General features: G+C 40.2%; 1 protein-coding gene across 3 annotated transcripts in view; it reads left to right on the top strand.

Moving 5' to 3' along the window:
- Positions 1 to 16,045, top strand: part of CDH12 (cadherin 12) — a 976,881-nt gene that overhangs the window by 740,945 nt on the left and 219,891 nt on the right. Inside the window, exon 2 of one of the 3 annotated variants that reach the window (XM_019483342.2) lies at positions 14,786 to 14,832. The exons of the other annotated variants lie outside the window; for them this stretch is intronic. Within the exon in view, the coding sequence (XP_019338887.1) occupies positions 14,786 to 14,832 (47 nt within the window). The remainder of the gene's footprint in view (positions 1 to 14,785; positions 14,833 to 16,045) is intronic. 3 annotated transcript variants of the gene reach the window in all.

Raw genomic sequence — 16,045 nt, 5'->3', positions numbered from 1 at the left:
CAATTCAAATTTGCATTTAATGTTTCCTTTTATAACTTAAAACTTTTATATGAGATGCATAAAGACTTGGGTTCACTAAAATTGGTTGTAAAGTTTTGTGAGTTAAATATATGAGACAGTGCATTGATGACCTAGAGGATCTGATCTTTTAACTGTCATCCACCAGGAATTTAAATATCTGGGAAATTAAAACCATGGAATCAGCTGTGTGCCACCATCTGGTTTGTTTTGTTTTTTTGTTCTTCATGTTTCTGAGAATGAAGAGACATATTTAGCAAGCAAACAACCAAGTTAAATTTGGGTTTTTCATTAGTTTTGTGAAAGAACATAGAAGTGGAATCATGATGGAAAGGAAACCAAGGTTATATAGAAATGAGATCTTATGGAGTGGAGAGCCATGTTCAAAGGAACCTAATTGGAGCTCGTTCCTGGCACACTACAGTCACAACAAGAGATGAGTTCTAGTCTAAAGACCTGATAGTGCGTGGCAGTATGGAACTAAGCTATAAAAGTCTGAGGGGTCAATGAGTAACATCCTATGGTTTCTCTCTTACATGTGAAAGTAGCAGATCTTATGCCATCTAGACCTGAAGTACTAGGTATTCTTGCAATACATATTGGAAGGATCGATCAAAGGGAACATAGAAGAAAGGCTGTACAAGATAAATGTAGACTACTAGAATAAAGGCTGGTATCTACAGTACTTTTCATTAAATGTCACTTTTTCTACATGCAGGTTCAACTAGATGGCATTGGAATCACAATGAATGGATGACACTTTGGTAAAAAGGGAACATTCAAAATGCGTCTGGGGATTTTTTTTTTTTGTTTGTTTTTTGAGTGGGGAGAGCCTATACATCAGGGGAAGGGCTTTACTTAAAAGAAAATAGAACACTGTTGCTGGCATAGAAGATTTGATTGTGTTTTAACTGAGATGTTGAAGGAAGGTTGCCAAGTGCTGAGAAATGTTCTGGTTGGACACAGACATCAGTTAGGTGTGTCAGTAACCTGAATATAATTCTGTATCTAGTAAAAGATTAGATCAGTAATTACAAGGGAACTGGAGGAGAGACAAGTTGAAATCACAGAGTTAAGTTTTGGAAAACTAGCAGAATGTCAGGTGAGGGAATTAAATAAAAAATAGATATCCAAAACTAAAAATGCGTAGTAAACATCCAGCTGCTTATACAATTATGTGAGAATCTCAAAAGTAAAAATAATTTAACTGGAGTATCTGAAAGTAGAATGGGATTATGATATAACAGCATTACAAAAAAGGTGAGAAGATAAAAAATCTATGGAATGCTATAATATTATCTTTAAACTTTCTAAATGATTTAATATAATCTAAGGGATACATCTTTTACAAGTTGAAAAGAATAGAATCTGTATACATACAAATGTGAACAAAGGGGGGAGCTGGTCAAAATTAGCATTTTTATCATGGGGGAATTACAACATTTCTTTCTTCTAATGAATTGGAAAAACTGTATAATTTTTTGTGAATTCCAAAAGTAGTTCTCAAATATTTTATTTTAGAATTTTGAAGTTGTTTCAGTATTTCAAAACTTTTGTTTCATAGTATATGTTTAGTTTTTATTTTCACATTTTATTTATGTATTTCAGGGCCCATCCAGACTTGCAGGTCAAGGTGCAATGGGATCTAATGTGCAATCTACACAATCCCACCTCCTGCTATGCAAGTGTGGCATTGGAAAAGTTGCAATTGTGTGGATTCCACATTAGATCCCATTGCACCTTGTTGCCAGTGCAGCACAATCTGAGACTTCCCCTGTACCAGCAAGAAGTGAGGTCCTCTGGCGGAGAGCTTGGGTCAGCTGACAGGGCTCCTAGTGATGGGGGTGCACCATAAGCTTCTGCGGCTGGGAGCCCCATCAGCTGACCTAGGCTCCTAGCCATAAGGGCACCCAGGGATCACTGTGTCAGGAAAACTGCAGCAGCTGCAGTCTCCCAGTTGCAGGGTGCATGGGATCCCTGTCATCTAAGAGCTCCCAGGCTCAGGGGTTCCAGATGGGACCTATGATCAGCTGATAGGGCCCCTGGCCACACATTAAATTAATGGCATGAGAGGAAGCAACTACAAAGCTATCCAATTATATTTATTTAAACTAGTATTGTATCAGTTATTGTAGTGACTAATACTGTAAAATAATATGAAAATGAAAGTCAACTTTTCTGATACAAAATATCATCATAGTTTCTTTTTGTGGAAAATATTATAAAATACAATTTTTAAACATTTATACTTTGATTAAAACAATCTATTTGTCATCAATTCAAGCAAAGATCTCTAACCTCTTTAAATGAGAATTAAAATGTACTTTGGGAATTATTCTCTTGGCCTAACAGTCATAAAAATGATGCATAGTATGCAGTATTGAAAAACTTCTATTCCATTTTGTGTAAACGTCAACTTTTAAATCAGTTCATGCATGATCTCAATTTAAATTAAATGTGATCAACAGTTCTAAAAGCTAGAGTGTAGAAGATGAAAGTATTTGGGTTCTCCTGATAGTGGGTTACATCTTACCTCAGCACTTTACTCACTATTTTGTTTCCTAATAAAACATCAAGTTTTAAGTCTCAGTTTTAATCTTCAGAGCTCTTTTTGGTATTGCCCACAATACTTCATAGTTTCAAATGATGATAACCTCTCTCATCATTTGTGTTCCTCAGGCACAACAAGATTGGACATAATGGTAAATTTTGTGAGTAGGTCCTAAGAGACTGAACTCTCTCCTGGAGGTGATTAGAGTGAATACATCTCTTTCTGCCTTCATAGATTTTAAATTCAAAACTCATTACAAGTTTGATTTCCCTTAGACATAGTATTGTTAGCAATGAAGGTGGAAAGAAAGAAAGATACCAGGGAAGGAAACTGTCAAACCAGAAATTGACCAGATTATCCAATCAGACAGTGGAATAATTATCTTCATGATACTGTTGAAGTATCTGTGATACTATTACCATTACCCAGTATACTGCACAAAGATAAGTGGTATTTAAGAATCTAGGTCAAGAAAATAATATGGTTTTATTTACTAATCTGTAGTTTCAGTTTACTTTCCTTTGGACTAATGTACTAACCTAAGTTTCACAAAGAAAAGTTTCTTACATGCTTATGGTTATATACAGAATAAGAACAGGGAAGCAAAGGAACAAGATAATTAATAGAGGAATAGGCTAAGTATAAGAGAAAATATCTTATATAATATAAAAGTATATTCTTTATATAAAACATACCTGAAAAGAAAAAAAATTACAGCCTTAAGCTAATGAAGAGACTGCAGCAAGAAGACTGCAGTAGGAGATACGGAAATGAGAGTGTCAAATTAAAGGGGTGAAATCCTGGCCCTGTTGCAAATGAGTGGTTTGCAATAATTTTAATAGAGCCAGGCTTCCACCCAAGGACACTATGCCCCTAAATCTCTTGCTGCTCCACTTCTTCATAAAAGTTCCACGGGTTTTATTATTTTCAATCTATCATAATTTATTACCTTACCTTACTTAATACTTAGCTGTTTTCTGGTGCCATTGCTAATACAAATAAAGTTTCCACCTGATACAGTGAATGTAATTTTGAATGACAGTTGGGATTCATCTGTCATCAGCAGTTAGTGTTAGCCTGTTACTTACTCTGGTTGGCTTGGTTTGATTTTACTTAGTTTAATAATGTAGCTTTAATTTTATGGGTTGCTGTGATTCAACATAAATCAGAGGGGGATGGAGCTGACCTCCCCCAACACACAAGATCTCCATATGCTATATATTGTTTTGTGCAATTGCACAATAATGCAGTATAATAGTTCCCTCTGGTAGCTCAATTTATGAAATTGCTGTGGAGGTCTTAAACCCTATAGGGTCCGGTCACAATAGTGCATATGCATGTGTGTGGCTGATGGGCAACCATACTATTTTAAAGTTCGTTCCAGAAATGGTAGCAAATAGTTCATGATTCAAAGTATACTCGACGAAGCATTGAAAATGAGTCAATTTTATCAATGTTGAAAAAATCATCTGGTTAACTATTTAGAACTGTATAGCCAATCCTGTGCATAGAAATATAATCAAAGGGGTGAGGAGTCATTTCAGACTATGAATTCTCTACTACATCCTCAAATCTATGGGCAGATATTTTCTTATCTATAGAATGTAGATAACTTTAGTATCTTTGATAATATGATGTGGAAATGGTTTGATAAATTATGATACTTTAATAGTGAACACTATAGCAGAATGGTTAAACACTCAGTGCAGGTGTGCAGCTTAATGACATAGCAAGTGGGCATTCCACATCTCAGTGTGTAACAAGATAAGTCCTTATCGTCTTTCAGTTCTCTCTGTAGTCAGTGGGAATTGAAGATTTCCTGACTTTGCATGATTAGTCCAAATATCAACTATGCAGTAGGGCCTGGAAGGGGCAGCTGTGGGGAGAGACCCCCGAGCCCTTCCCCTGTTACCCCCTTGCCAAGCAGCAGCACACAATAGCCTGGCCTGGGCTGCTATGGGGGAAGAGACCCTGAGGCCCTCTTCCTGCATTCCCCCTCCTCCCGCCCCACCTGGGCTGTGTTGCAGCACACCCCCACAGGGCAGCTGCAGCTGCAGGGCGAAAGACCCCACAGCCCCTTCCCTGCAGTCCTCACCTTGCCAGGCTGTGGCACACCACATAGCTGAGATAGCTGCGGGGACAGAAACCCCACTTCCCCACCCACAATCCCCATCCAGCAAAGCTGTGCACGGGCTAGAATCAGAGACTTTCACTGACTAGGGTCAGTGACAGCTGAGAGGGAAGTGCTGGCCCATGCTCAGGCTCAGGCAGAGAAAATGAACTGTGCCTAAGGCTACAGCACTGCCCTGTGCAACACCACCTGGGATGGCAGTGATTGCACTCTAAATTAACCCTCAATGGGATCTAGTGCAGATGTACGATTTAAAGCGCTGTAACAGAAAGCACTTTAATTTAGTATACATCCATTGCAAGTTAACTTAGAGCACAATCCACCATTTTAAATGCTCTAAGAGCTGTGAACATATGTTCAGTTACAGCAGGGGTTGTCAATCGGGGGTACACATACCCCTGGGGGTACTTGGACCGGTCCCAGGGGGTATGCGAGGGCGGGTGGGGACAGAGTGCCACCACCTCCCAGGAACAGGGCTGGGGCAGGGCTTAAGCAGTGGCTTCTCTCTGTGGGGTGGGGAAGCACACACGAGGTGGCTGCTGCTGCCACACACCAACCTGGTGAGCTTCCCTGCTCTGCTTTGCCCTTCCCTTCCCTGCCCTGCCCTACCCTGGCCCTGCTCCTGGGAGGCGATGATGCTCCATCTCTGCCCATCCACACACCATCTCCACCTTCCCAGTCAGCATCTGGCTGTGCACTGCCCGCTCCCTCCCAACACTCAGTGTCTGGCCACGCACTACCCTCCCCCTTCCCCCTCCCCCCCCCGGTGCTTGGCGTTCGGCCATGCACTACCACCTTCCCCCCGCCTCTGTCCAACTTGGCATTCAGCTGCCAGGGGTACTTAGACTAAAAAGGTTGAAAACCCCTGAGTTACAGCTTTAGAGCACTTTCTGCCTGTTTAATGCACTACATGTGTAACATCTGCCTGCTTGATGCATGATATGTGTAATGTCTGTACCTAGCCAATGTTTCTGTCTTCTTATCAAGTTAGGAATTAGGTTTTTATATCAGATTCAGCAAACTGGTGTTTATTGTTGGACAACTCACTACCTCTTTCTTTCTAGATTTTATATTCTCAGGGAGTGAGCAGATGATACATTTAGCCAAATGTAACATACATTGCTTCTGCACGCTGACCAATTACACTAGGATTCAGAATAGACAGATCAACAGCAGTTGTATGAAGCAGGCACTGTTACTATGCTTCATCAGTAGGTGGTGGGGAAGACAATGGCTCATTTACTTTGAGCAAGTGGCTACCTTGGTTTAAGTCTAGACATACAACTGCATCAGTGTAACTGACACTGGTGTAGTTTTATTCCTGATGAATTAAGTGCAGAATTATGCTGGGAATAAAGTAAATTATAGGAATTCAGGATTATGTGTAATCTATCCACACTTCATTTATTTTTGTGTAAAGACTGAATAGAGTGGGGTAAATCTGTTATCAATCCAGTCTATTAGAATCTGTAGTATTACTGATGAAAGCAATGGGAAGAGCATAAGTAAAGATTAAAATCCAATATTTTATCTATTTGCTTATCCATTAAATAAGGGGAAGGGAACACAAGACACATCTCTTACTTGATCCTGTAGAAGAGCTTTTGGGTTATCCGGAAGATTCAGAGTTTGTAAAAGATGCTTGTGTTTTCTGATTAGATGCTATAGTAGTTTTAAATGATTGCCCCTCTAAGAAATCTTGCTGGTAAAGTTTGTCTTCTTTCTGTTCAGTTACCTAATATGCTGAATAGTATGTCTTAATAGATTTTTAATAAGGGACAAATCTTGGTCTGTGCAATTTGATTAATTGTATTTTAAAATAACGCATTTTGAGATCTGATTTGTTGAAGGTTAATTTCTGTTTAACTAAATTCAGACTTTTGTGTTTACAGAAAATATAAGGAAAACGCCACAATATTAAGTTGACAATTGTACCAAGGTTACACTGATATACTGCTTGAGCAGGAGTGCTGGTCTATAAAGAATTGCTATACTAGTCTCTTGATTTTCTGTACTCCTATGGTTCTTTGAAAGCTGAGGCTCAATTTCCAGGTGCCCTTTTAAGGTGCTCAAGGGGAGATATTTGCAAAATTTAAGGAAGGATTCCTTCTGTGTTATGATGATTCAAATGTAGATGCCAACAAACATTTAATTAGCAAGAGATACTTTTTTCTTACTCTGTCTATAACAATAAGCAAAACAAAACCCCACTGAATTGAGAGTATCTGATGATGAAACCTACTACTACTCTAACCCCAGCTCATTTTCCTGCCCTTTGAGTAGGGAGCTGGACCCGAGGATCTTGCAAGGACCCTTCCAGCCCTAATGTCTATGATATCTATGAAATCTATACTTTTGTTTGTTTTCACAGTCAGTGATCCCTAGTAAGCTGTTAATTAGCTGGATACTTGGAGCTGTATGCTAGTACAAACACAAAATAACTCTGTTAAAGCCAGTGGTATGTGTTTGGTGCTCAGGGCATCCTCAAAACCAGGCCATTTCTTTTTTAAATTCTGAAGTGAAGTGCCCCTAACTTTAGTCATGAAGTCTGACAGTGAGGGCCTGCATTTGTTCAGCTGTTTGTAACTTGCCTGTGCAGCAATGCATTGAGGTGTAGTTAGCCGTCATGTTTATGTAGATTTCTCAATTCACAGAAGCAAAATTTATATTGCATGGAACATTTGGACTATTCTAACAATAGGTTTTCCTCATTACAGAAACAAAAGAGTAGATTGGTAAAATGTAAGCTAAAAAAAGAAATCTCATTTAAATAATTAGTGTAGTGTACCATTTGCAAAGTCTTGAACACTTTTTCAAGACTATAATAAAAGCCAGTTAATGGCCCTTGCTTGTCAACACCAGCTGTAGCAATCCAACAGCAGGTAACTGCTTCTAGTTTTACCCTAATTGATACCAGTGGTAGAGACCTAGCATAAATCGATGAGTGTCTGTGGATTCAGAAGGAGATTCACACATAAGCCTAATGAATTCTGGCAGCTGGCATTCCTGCAGCCTAGCAGCTGTCATAAATATGCTGCAAAGTTGAAACAATGACCAGCTTCCTTTCAGCATTTTTAAAAAATTATTTCATTTCAGTTTAATCAAGAAATAGGAAGGCATAGAACACAAACCTACACAACTTGCTTGTTTTGAGTAACTCTAGTGCTATATTGACTGGTTTTACATAAAATAAATATTAATTGCCCCCAAAATCCGAATATTAGGTGAGTCTCTCTCTCTTTTTTTAAGGAAAATATAGGTTTAAGAAAAAACAAAACAAAACTATTATTTCACTCAAAATGGGCAGTGGAGCTAAACTGACTTGCTTTGCTTTGCAGTTGTCATGCCCAATACAGCAGTATTTCAGGTGCAAAAGGGCCCAATTCTTGACTGCTTTACTACATATATATTAATTTATACCTTAGCAAATTAAAGAGTAAAATCCTGCTAGTTGGATCTGGTGGCATTTTCCACTCACTGGGCATGTCTACACGTGCACCCCACTGCACAATTGCTATTTGCTTTAGCAAGTACTAAATGACTGCATCATACCCACCAGTACTACAGAGTCCTGGCAGTGTATGGGTCATTTTCGACCCTACTGCACAGTAACAACAAGCTACTGCATAGTAGCTCGTTCCTACTATCACCCCATCCTTGGGAGTCTTCAAGAGGAGACTGGACAGGCACCTGGCTGGGATCATATGATCCCAGGTTTAGTGACCCTTTTCTTGCCTGCCAGGGGTAGGGGGTCAGACTAGATGGCCCACTGAGGTCCCTTCTGACCCTAGAATGTATTAATCTATGAATCTACTGCACAATAGCAGTGGCATCCTGGTTAGTGCCCACCGATGCTATGTCACCGTAGCAATGAGCTATGTCGCCACAGCTCATCACTACAGCAATGTATCATCTTGCGTAGACTCATCCACTTTGTAGGTTTAAATTACTTCTAAGGGTGCAAAGCAGTGGCTATTAAGATCTAAAGATATACATTTTCCTCTTTCTTTTTCTTTTTAAATGCTTTTCTGTAGTTTTTGTTTATTTTGCAAAACCTATATTTGAATCCATACTATGTGAAATTCTCCTATGTACTGTCTCCTCTCTATAAAATTGTATGATCCATATAGATACTTTTATGGGCCTTATCACCAGAATTTCTGAGCATCTTAGTTACTTAATCTTACAAGGGCCCCTGTGAGTTAGGGAAGTACCAGTTCTATTCTGTATGTGGCCAACTGAAGCAGAGGGAACATTTAAGCTATTTACTCAAGGCCACACAAACTCTTGTTTCAGAACCAGGTTCATGTCCTATAAACGAATATGTCCTATGACTGCCTTTCTGTATAGTTAAGTCAAATTCAGTTTGGAGGCAAAAATATATGTATATAAAATAACATAAAAAAGGAAAGTAAAATAAGAGGCTTACTGCTGGGTCTTCTTTCTGATAATTACAATACTTGTTAGAAATCACTGTTTAGCTTGCAAGTCAAGCTACTTGATGTTAACAATTCCAAATTTCCAACTACAAGCTGAATTGCATTTCAAGAAGTGATGGGAGGAAGGAAAGAGTGGGCCATTTGTTTACTAGTCTACCTGCATAAAAGGGCAGGTATTAAGGGAAGGCATGAAACAAAAAGTGATACGATGTTACAGTTCATAATATTCTACTCAGTATTCTTTTCTACTTAAGCTAATCAAAATTACTAAACCTACCTCTTTTGGGAAGAAATTAATCCCCCAAAGTTGATTTGTGTCCAGGAATTGAGCATCACATGATAGCATCCAAAACTTATGTTAAATAATTCTGAAACAACTGATTACTTGTCTTAACAATATTTGTTTAAGCAGTAGCAGCTTCCAGAGACAAGGGCAAATATAGTCATCTAACCATTATTTTATCAATCTCACTATCTTCTCAACAGACTATAGGTATGCAACTTTTGAAAATAAAAAACTTATTTGTGTTAATCTATCTAATAAGGGAATTATAGATATACTAACCAATTGCTCGTCATGAATGACAGAGTATTTCAGGGAGTGTTTACGTGCCCCATGCCCACTCACTCTTTGGGGCCAGCCATGTAAACCAAGGGCAAGCAATTATTTCAGGTAGAGGGCCACTTACTGAGTTTTGGCAAGCTGTCAAGGGCTACATGGGTAGCCTCACCCCTTGGCAGGTACCTCACCCCCTGGTCATCCTCTTGTGACCAGACATCCTGCCCCCTAACTCCTGACCTTTGCCACCAGAAGTCCTTCCCCTTGCCCCCAGAAGCAGTCCTTTCAGAGAGGGGTTTTGCCATCTTGGAATCAGAAAAATACCAAATTATGTTCCAAAAAGGAAACATCTACAGCATTCGTTAATTTGATTTTCAAAAAATATTTTTGTCCAGATTTACATTTGTTTGTGTAGTGTACATAGAAGTGATCACACAATAGCTTAAAATGAAGTCTTATTCTTGTATGTTGTGGGGTGGTGGGTATAGGGTTGCGGGAGGCTGTGGGTATGTGGAGTGGGGGAGCATGTGGGTGTGTGTGTGGATATATGGAATGTGGGTGGGTGTGGGGTTTGTAGGGACTGTGTGTGGTGGGAGGGAGCCTGGGCTGTGAGAGCAGCTGTGGGTGTGGGGGTCAGTGTGTATGGCAGTGCGGGGGTGTGCACGTGTGGCAGGGTGTCCATGTGGGACTCACCCTATGAACACACAAACCCACACACTCTGCCCCTGCCTACACACACACACACACACACACACACACACACACTCTGCCCTGCCTGCACACACCCACACTCCCGCAATCTGCCCTTGCCCGAACTCCCCCCATACTGCCACACTCTGCTCCTGCCTGTACACACCCCCACACTCTACTCCTGTCTGCACACACACACCCACACACGCCCACTCTGCCCCTACCTGCACACACACACACACACACACACACACACACACACACACCTGCCCCTGCCTGCACATCCCCACACTGCTACACTCTACTCCTGCCTGCACACACACACACACATTCTTCCAATGCCTACACACACTCTGTCCCTACCTGCACACATGCATACACCTAAACACTCTGCCCCTGCCTGTACACACACACACACACACACACCCGCACACACCCTGCCCCTGCCTCCACACACACCTCCACCCATACACACACAGCCACACTTTGTCCCTGCCTGCACACACACACACACACACACACACACACACACACACACACACACACACACACTCTGCCCTTTCCTGCACACCCCCCACACTCTGCCCCTGCCTGCATGCACACACACACACACACACACACACACACATACACCCTGCCCCTGCCTGCACACCCCCATACACCTCCACCCCACCACACACACACTCTGCTCCTGCCTACACACACCCACACCCAAACTCTGCCCCTTCCTGCACACCCCCCACACTCTGTCCCTGCCTGAACACACACACACCCCACACACTGTGCTCCTGCACACACGTACCGGCGGGGCTCCACGCTCCCCAGTCCAGCAATGCAGCCAGGAGCCACATGGTGCAAAGCAAGGCAGGAAGCAGGGAATGGTTATGGGTGGGCAGGGTGGGGCGGTACAGGGCTGCTCAGTCATGCTGAGGGCTCCCTTGGGTCCTACTGCCCCTGGCTCCTGTCAGCTTTGACAGGCTTCTAAGGGCAAGTAAATATTAAACTCTAACAGCTCCCTCCACCTCCGCCTCCCTGCCTGAGGAGGCAGAGCCCTCCCAGCCAATTGCTGCCAGCCCTTTCAGGGAACCATATGCACATGATGAAAAGCATTATGGACAGACAGACTAAGCCCTTTATAATATTAGGTATACTAAATAGGAGAAAATTATACAAGTTGTATAGTTCAATTGTATTATAAAAGAAATAATTACTAATTGTCAGCGAATAAACCACAAATTGTAAAATCATTGAATCTATATATTCCAGATTCATTTTTATAGCAGTTACCAATGAACAGTCAAGACACTAGTGTAAACCAGATAAATATGCACAGGTTTTCTTCCTTCTGTAGTTAGACTCCAATGTCTATCTTGCAAAGCAGTTCCTACTAAAGAAAGAAAATAAACTAAAAGAAATACCTGCAAAATTATGCAAAGACTTTCCAAAGCCATTGTAGGTATATTATGATTATTTATTTAAATAATTGAAAGTCATTTATATACTTAATATGCCTGTGTGATATGAACTTAAGGACAGGATGAACAAGGCAGCACCTATACAAGAGATAAGGGTAACATTTGTTCAAATACTGCTAATATCCCACAGCTTTTGACATATTCTATTAATGAAAATGCTTTTCATGGCATCAGCAGTTGGTTACAAAGAGAAAAAACATAAATTTTCATTCCCCCCTGTTGAATTGCATTTCACTTCATCATATGCTAGCACTAACTTTCTAAGCAGTTAGTAATACAAGAATATTTCTCCTTAAATAGAAGTTACCATAGTTTTATAAATTAAATACAAGCTGAAGATCATTGACGTACTGGAGTGCATCTACACATGCCCCTGACTGTGCATTTGGTGCTGCACAGTCATTTGATACTGTACTAAAACAAGTACTAAATAGATTGCATAGACGTTAAGGGCTGGAAGGGGCCTCACAAGATTGAGTCTAGCCCCCCTGCCATAGGCAGGAAGTCTGCTGGGGTCAAATGATCCCAGCAAGATAAGCATCTGAACACCTTTTGAATGAGTCCAGAGTAGTTGCTTGCACCACCTCTGGGGGGAGTCTGTTCCAGACCCTGGACACTCAGACTGTAAATAAATTTTCCTTATGTCCAGTCTAAATTGTCCTTCCAGAAATTTGTGGCTGGTATCCCTTGGGAACCCCTGGTGAACAGACATTCTCCCAGATCCTGGTGCACCCCTTGAGCCTTCTTTTCTCCAGGCTGAAGAGCCCCATGTCCCTCAGCCGCTTGTCATAAGGCTTGCTCTCTTGGCCTTTGATCATGTGGGTGGCTCTCCTTTGGACTCTCTCAAGCTTATCCACATCCCTTCTGAAGTAGAGTGTCCTGCACAGTGCCGGCACAAGCTATCTATAGTACCGGTGACAAGCTATGGTGATGTAATATTGGCATCACGGTTTGTGCCCACTGATGCTACATCACCGTAGTGATGATCTATGTAGCATCTCATATAGACATTCCCACTGAGTCATGCTAAGCCAAATAAATGGAAACCTTTTCATTTTCCTTTTTTTTTTTATTTTCATTTTCTTTTGAATGATTGAAGAAAGAAAAGAAAGAAACCTGTCTTTTAGGAATTGGCTAATATTGTCTTTTCAGGTTAATCAGATCAAGTATAATGGAATTAAACAGATTGACTGTGGCCTAAGTCAGCATTGTCATGTTCAGATTCAGCTTCTTTTTGCTTAAATCTTAACCAAACTTTCCAGTCTTTGCAGTATTTTCTTTCTAGCTTATAATATTTAACTGGACCTAGAGAGAGCTTAATGACACAAAACCAGAGTTATAGGATACAGCTTCATTCTACAGTCAAATTTTATAAGAAAGAGAAAAAGTACATAGTACAAGAACATAAAACTATATGCTGGGTCAGACCATAGGCTCATTCAGCCTCTGTCTCCTCACATACTGGAAGAGAGTGGATGATCAGGTGGTGGCAGACTTTTCCATTCTCTGCTCCCTTCCTATTACAGCTTCCAGCATTCAGCATCCAGCATTATACTATCCAGCTAAAGCATATAGTTCTGCATATATCAATTGTGGAATCTTTTTAATTCTTGGCAGTTAATATTTTCTGTGATCTATATGGTGGCGTTAAAGGCACAGGCATAGATGGACAGTCCTGCACCTAGGGCAGCACTGGATGCCATGCTGCTGACTCCAGTGGCATAATCACCCACTGTCATTAGTACAGCTATTTTCACACCTCTTCTCCCTTGTCCCCTCAAAGGTGCTGCGCTTGTCACCCCTCCTGCCCCCCGCCTCTCCCCCATTACACTACTGTTTAAAGGGACACTAACAATTCTGAAATTGTGTTAATGAAAAAGAAAAAGTTTAAGGCTATGTGTTTTTCTTTATTTTTTAATGGTTTTCCAATACTTTCCCCCTCTTTTTAAAACACATGGCATACCCATATAAACAGTGCAGAAGGGACAGGCCTGTTTCTCCTGAAGTGAATTAGATTCTTTCTGTAAACATCAGTGAGAGCATGACTTGGCCTTAACTAACTGACCACTGAGGGGAGGAGTTAATCTGATGAGAAAGGCATACCACTAAATTAAACAATTGGAAGTATTTTTTTCTCTAGTTTCAATTGAAGTGTTACCTATAACAATGTATAGGTTAAAATGTCAGTAAAAGCACATAGTTAATTTATATGGGACTGCTAACATATATGAAATAAGTAACGTACATGAACCTTGTGATTAGAAGCGTGACTTTTAAGGGCCCTTGTACATGCCATGTTTTTTGCCCTTTCTTGCATTGCAACGGTGTGACTGCACAAGCGAGTTTTCTGGACACTTCAAAAGTCTTTCTGGTGCATTAAAATAAAACTCCTCAGGTGTAGTTTAGTTTGGCTCATTGCAAATTAAAGTGTTGTGTCCATGGGTTGTAAAAACACAAAGGCACTCAAAGGCATGTAATGAGTCTCTTTGCCCACCAGATGGTGCTACAACTTTTTTGTAGTTCACCCCTTTGAATTGCTTCCACTTTGGAACTGATTCTGCTTTTTTTTCTTGTGCCGTTTGCTGGCTCCATGCTCCCACAGCTGCGTGACACAGTGTGGGGGGCTTTGGGGCCGGGGCGGGGCAGCACTGGACCATCCCACTCTCTCCTGGGTTTATTTTGTTCAAAAAACAAGTGTGTGCAAACACTGATGCAGTGCTCCAAAGCTTTTTTTTTTTTTTTAGAAAACCTACTGTGTGCAAACACTGATGCAATGCTCCAAAACAAGTTTAGACTTTTTAAGTCTATTTAAACAAGTTTAAATTGTATAAGCCTATTTAATTTAATGATGATTAAACCCTGTGGTGTGTACAGGTACCCTAAATGTCTAGTTTATGTTATTTTTTTTTAATTTCACCGCAGTGTACAGGAAAGGAGGCTGGTCAGGCTGGGACACGAAGTGGGCTCAGGTATGTTTTCTAATTCCACTAAAGAAAGAACCCTTGTAGAATTTCCACTAGTGGCATAAGTCAGAGGTATCCTTGTACAAGCATAACTTATTCCACTGTTTGGCAAGCCTGAATCTCAGAATTGCAGTTTGTTCTATTTACCTGAAATTTTCCATTACATCTGAGTGCCACTTGGTGAGGTTGAAATTAAAACCTTTTTTCTAATAACTTGGTATAACTCTCTGAAGAGAATGAGAAAAGGACGTGATCTAAAGGAAGGGGTTTTGCCACAAGAAAGACAACAATTTACAGACAAGACCTTATTGAAGGAAAGAATTAGAGGCTGGCAAGTGTACAAAATCAATACAAGTAAGTTATTGTGGGGCAACTGAGAAATCAAAAATAATATGCTGATACACTTAATTTAGAAAATAATGAAATGATGAAAGAAATAATGAAATAAATGTGAAGCAAAGTCGAATTGAAATAAAAACAAAAAGAAGGAAGTGAGAAGGATCACAACTGAATAATGAATCTGTCAAGATTATTGTTTTTAGGAAGAAAAAAATATGTAAAAGGACTTATGAAGAGTGGAAATCATTATGGAAAAAATAGCTTTCATGGTCCTGAAAGCACACTTATTCCTAAAGGCCGGTAGTTTCCACTGAAAATATGCTTCCTAAATTATTCATTATAATTTTATCTAATATATAACACAAGTTTAATCTTCCAAAACTTTTAAATATAAAAATAGATAGAAAGGGGTTGCATGCATTATTCAGAAATCTTGATAGAGGAATCTGGTACTTAGAATCCAGTTTAAAATTCTGTCTGTTTTACTTTGAACGCTTTTTAACTGTGTATTGTTGATATAATTAGCTTTTTCCATCTATAAAATCAATTTGCTCTTTCTCTTTGGAATATTTACTACATGCTTTGCACTGCACATGTTTCACCATATTCTGATTACTCCGATTGCTCTGTTCTTTAGGAAAAAAAGTGAATCTCAAACAACAATTAAGATATATGTCCTGAATCAATTTTCTTCCTTTCCTGAGTGTTTTTTAAGTTTTCTTTCCTAGGCTGCCATTAGAATCCCGGTATTTCTCTCCCTTTACTATTCCCATCCTCAACCCTTCATTGAGCTAGCTTGCAGAGGAAGAGACATTTTGTTCATTAGTTCTAATCTTGTTTCTTGAATTTGTCAGAATTGAGGCTGACTTGGAATATTCCT

The sequence above is a fragment of the Alligator mississippiensis genome, chromosome 5 (assembly GCF_030867095.1).
Source record: "Alligator mississippiensis isolate rAllMis1 chromosome 5, rAllMis1, whole genome shotgun sequence".
In the NCBI taxonomy this organism is placed as follows: Eukaryota; Metazoa; Chordata; order Crocodylia; family Alligatoridae; genus Alligator; species Alligator mississippiensis.
This window is presented reverse-complemented; position numbering and strand designations above follow the sequence as displayed.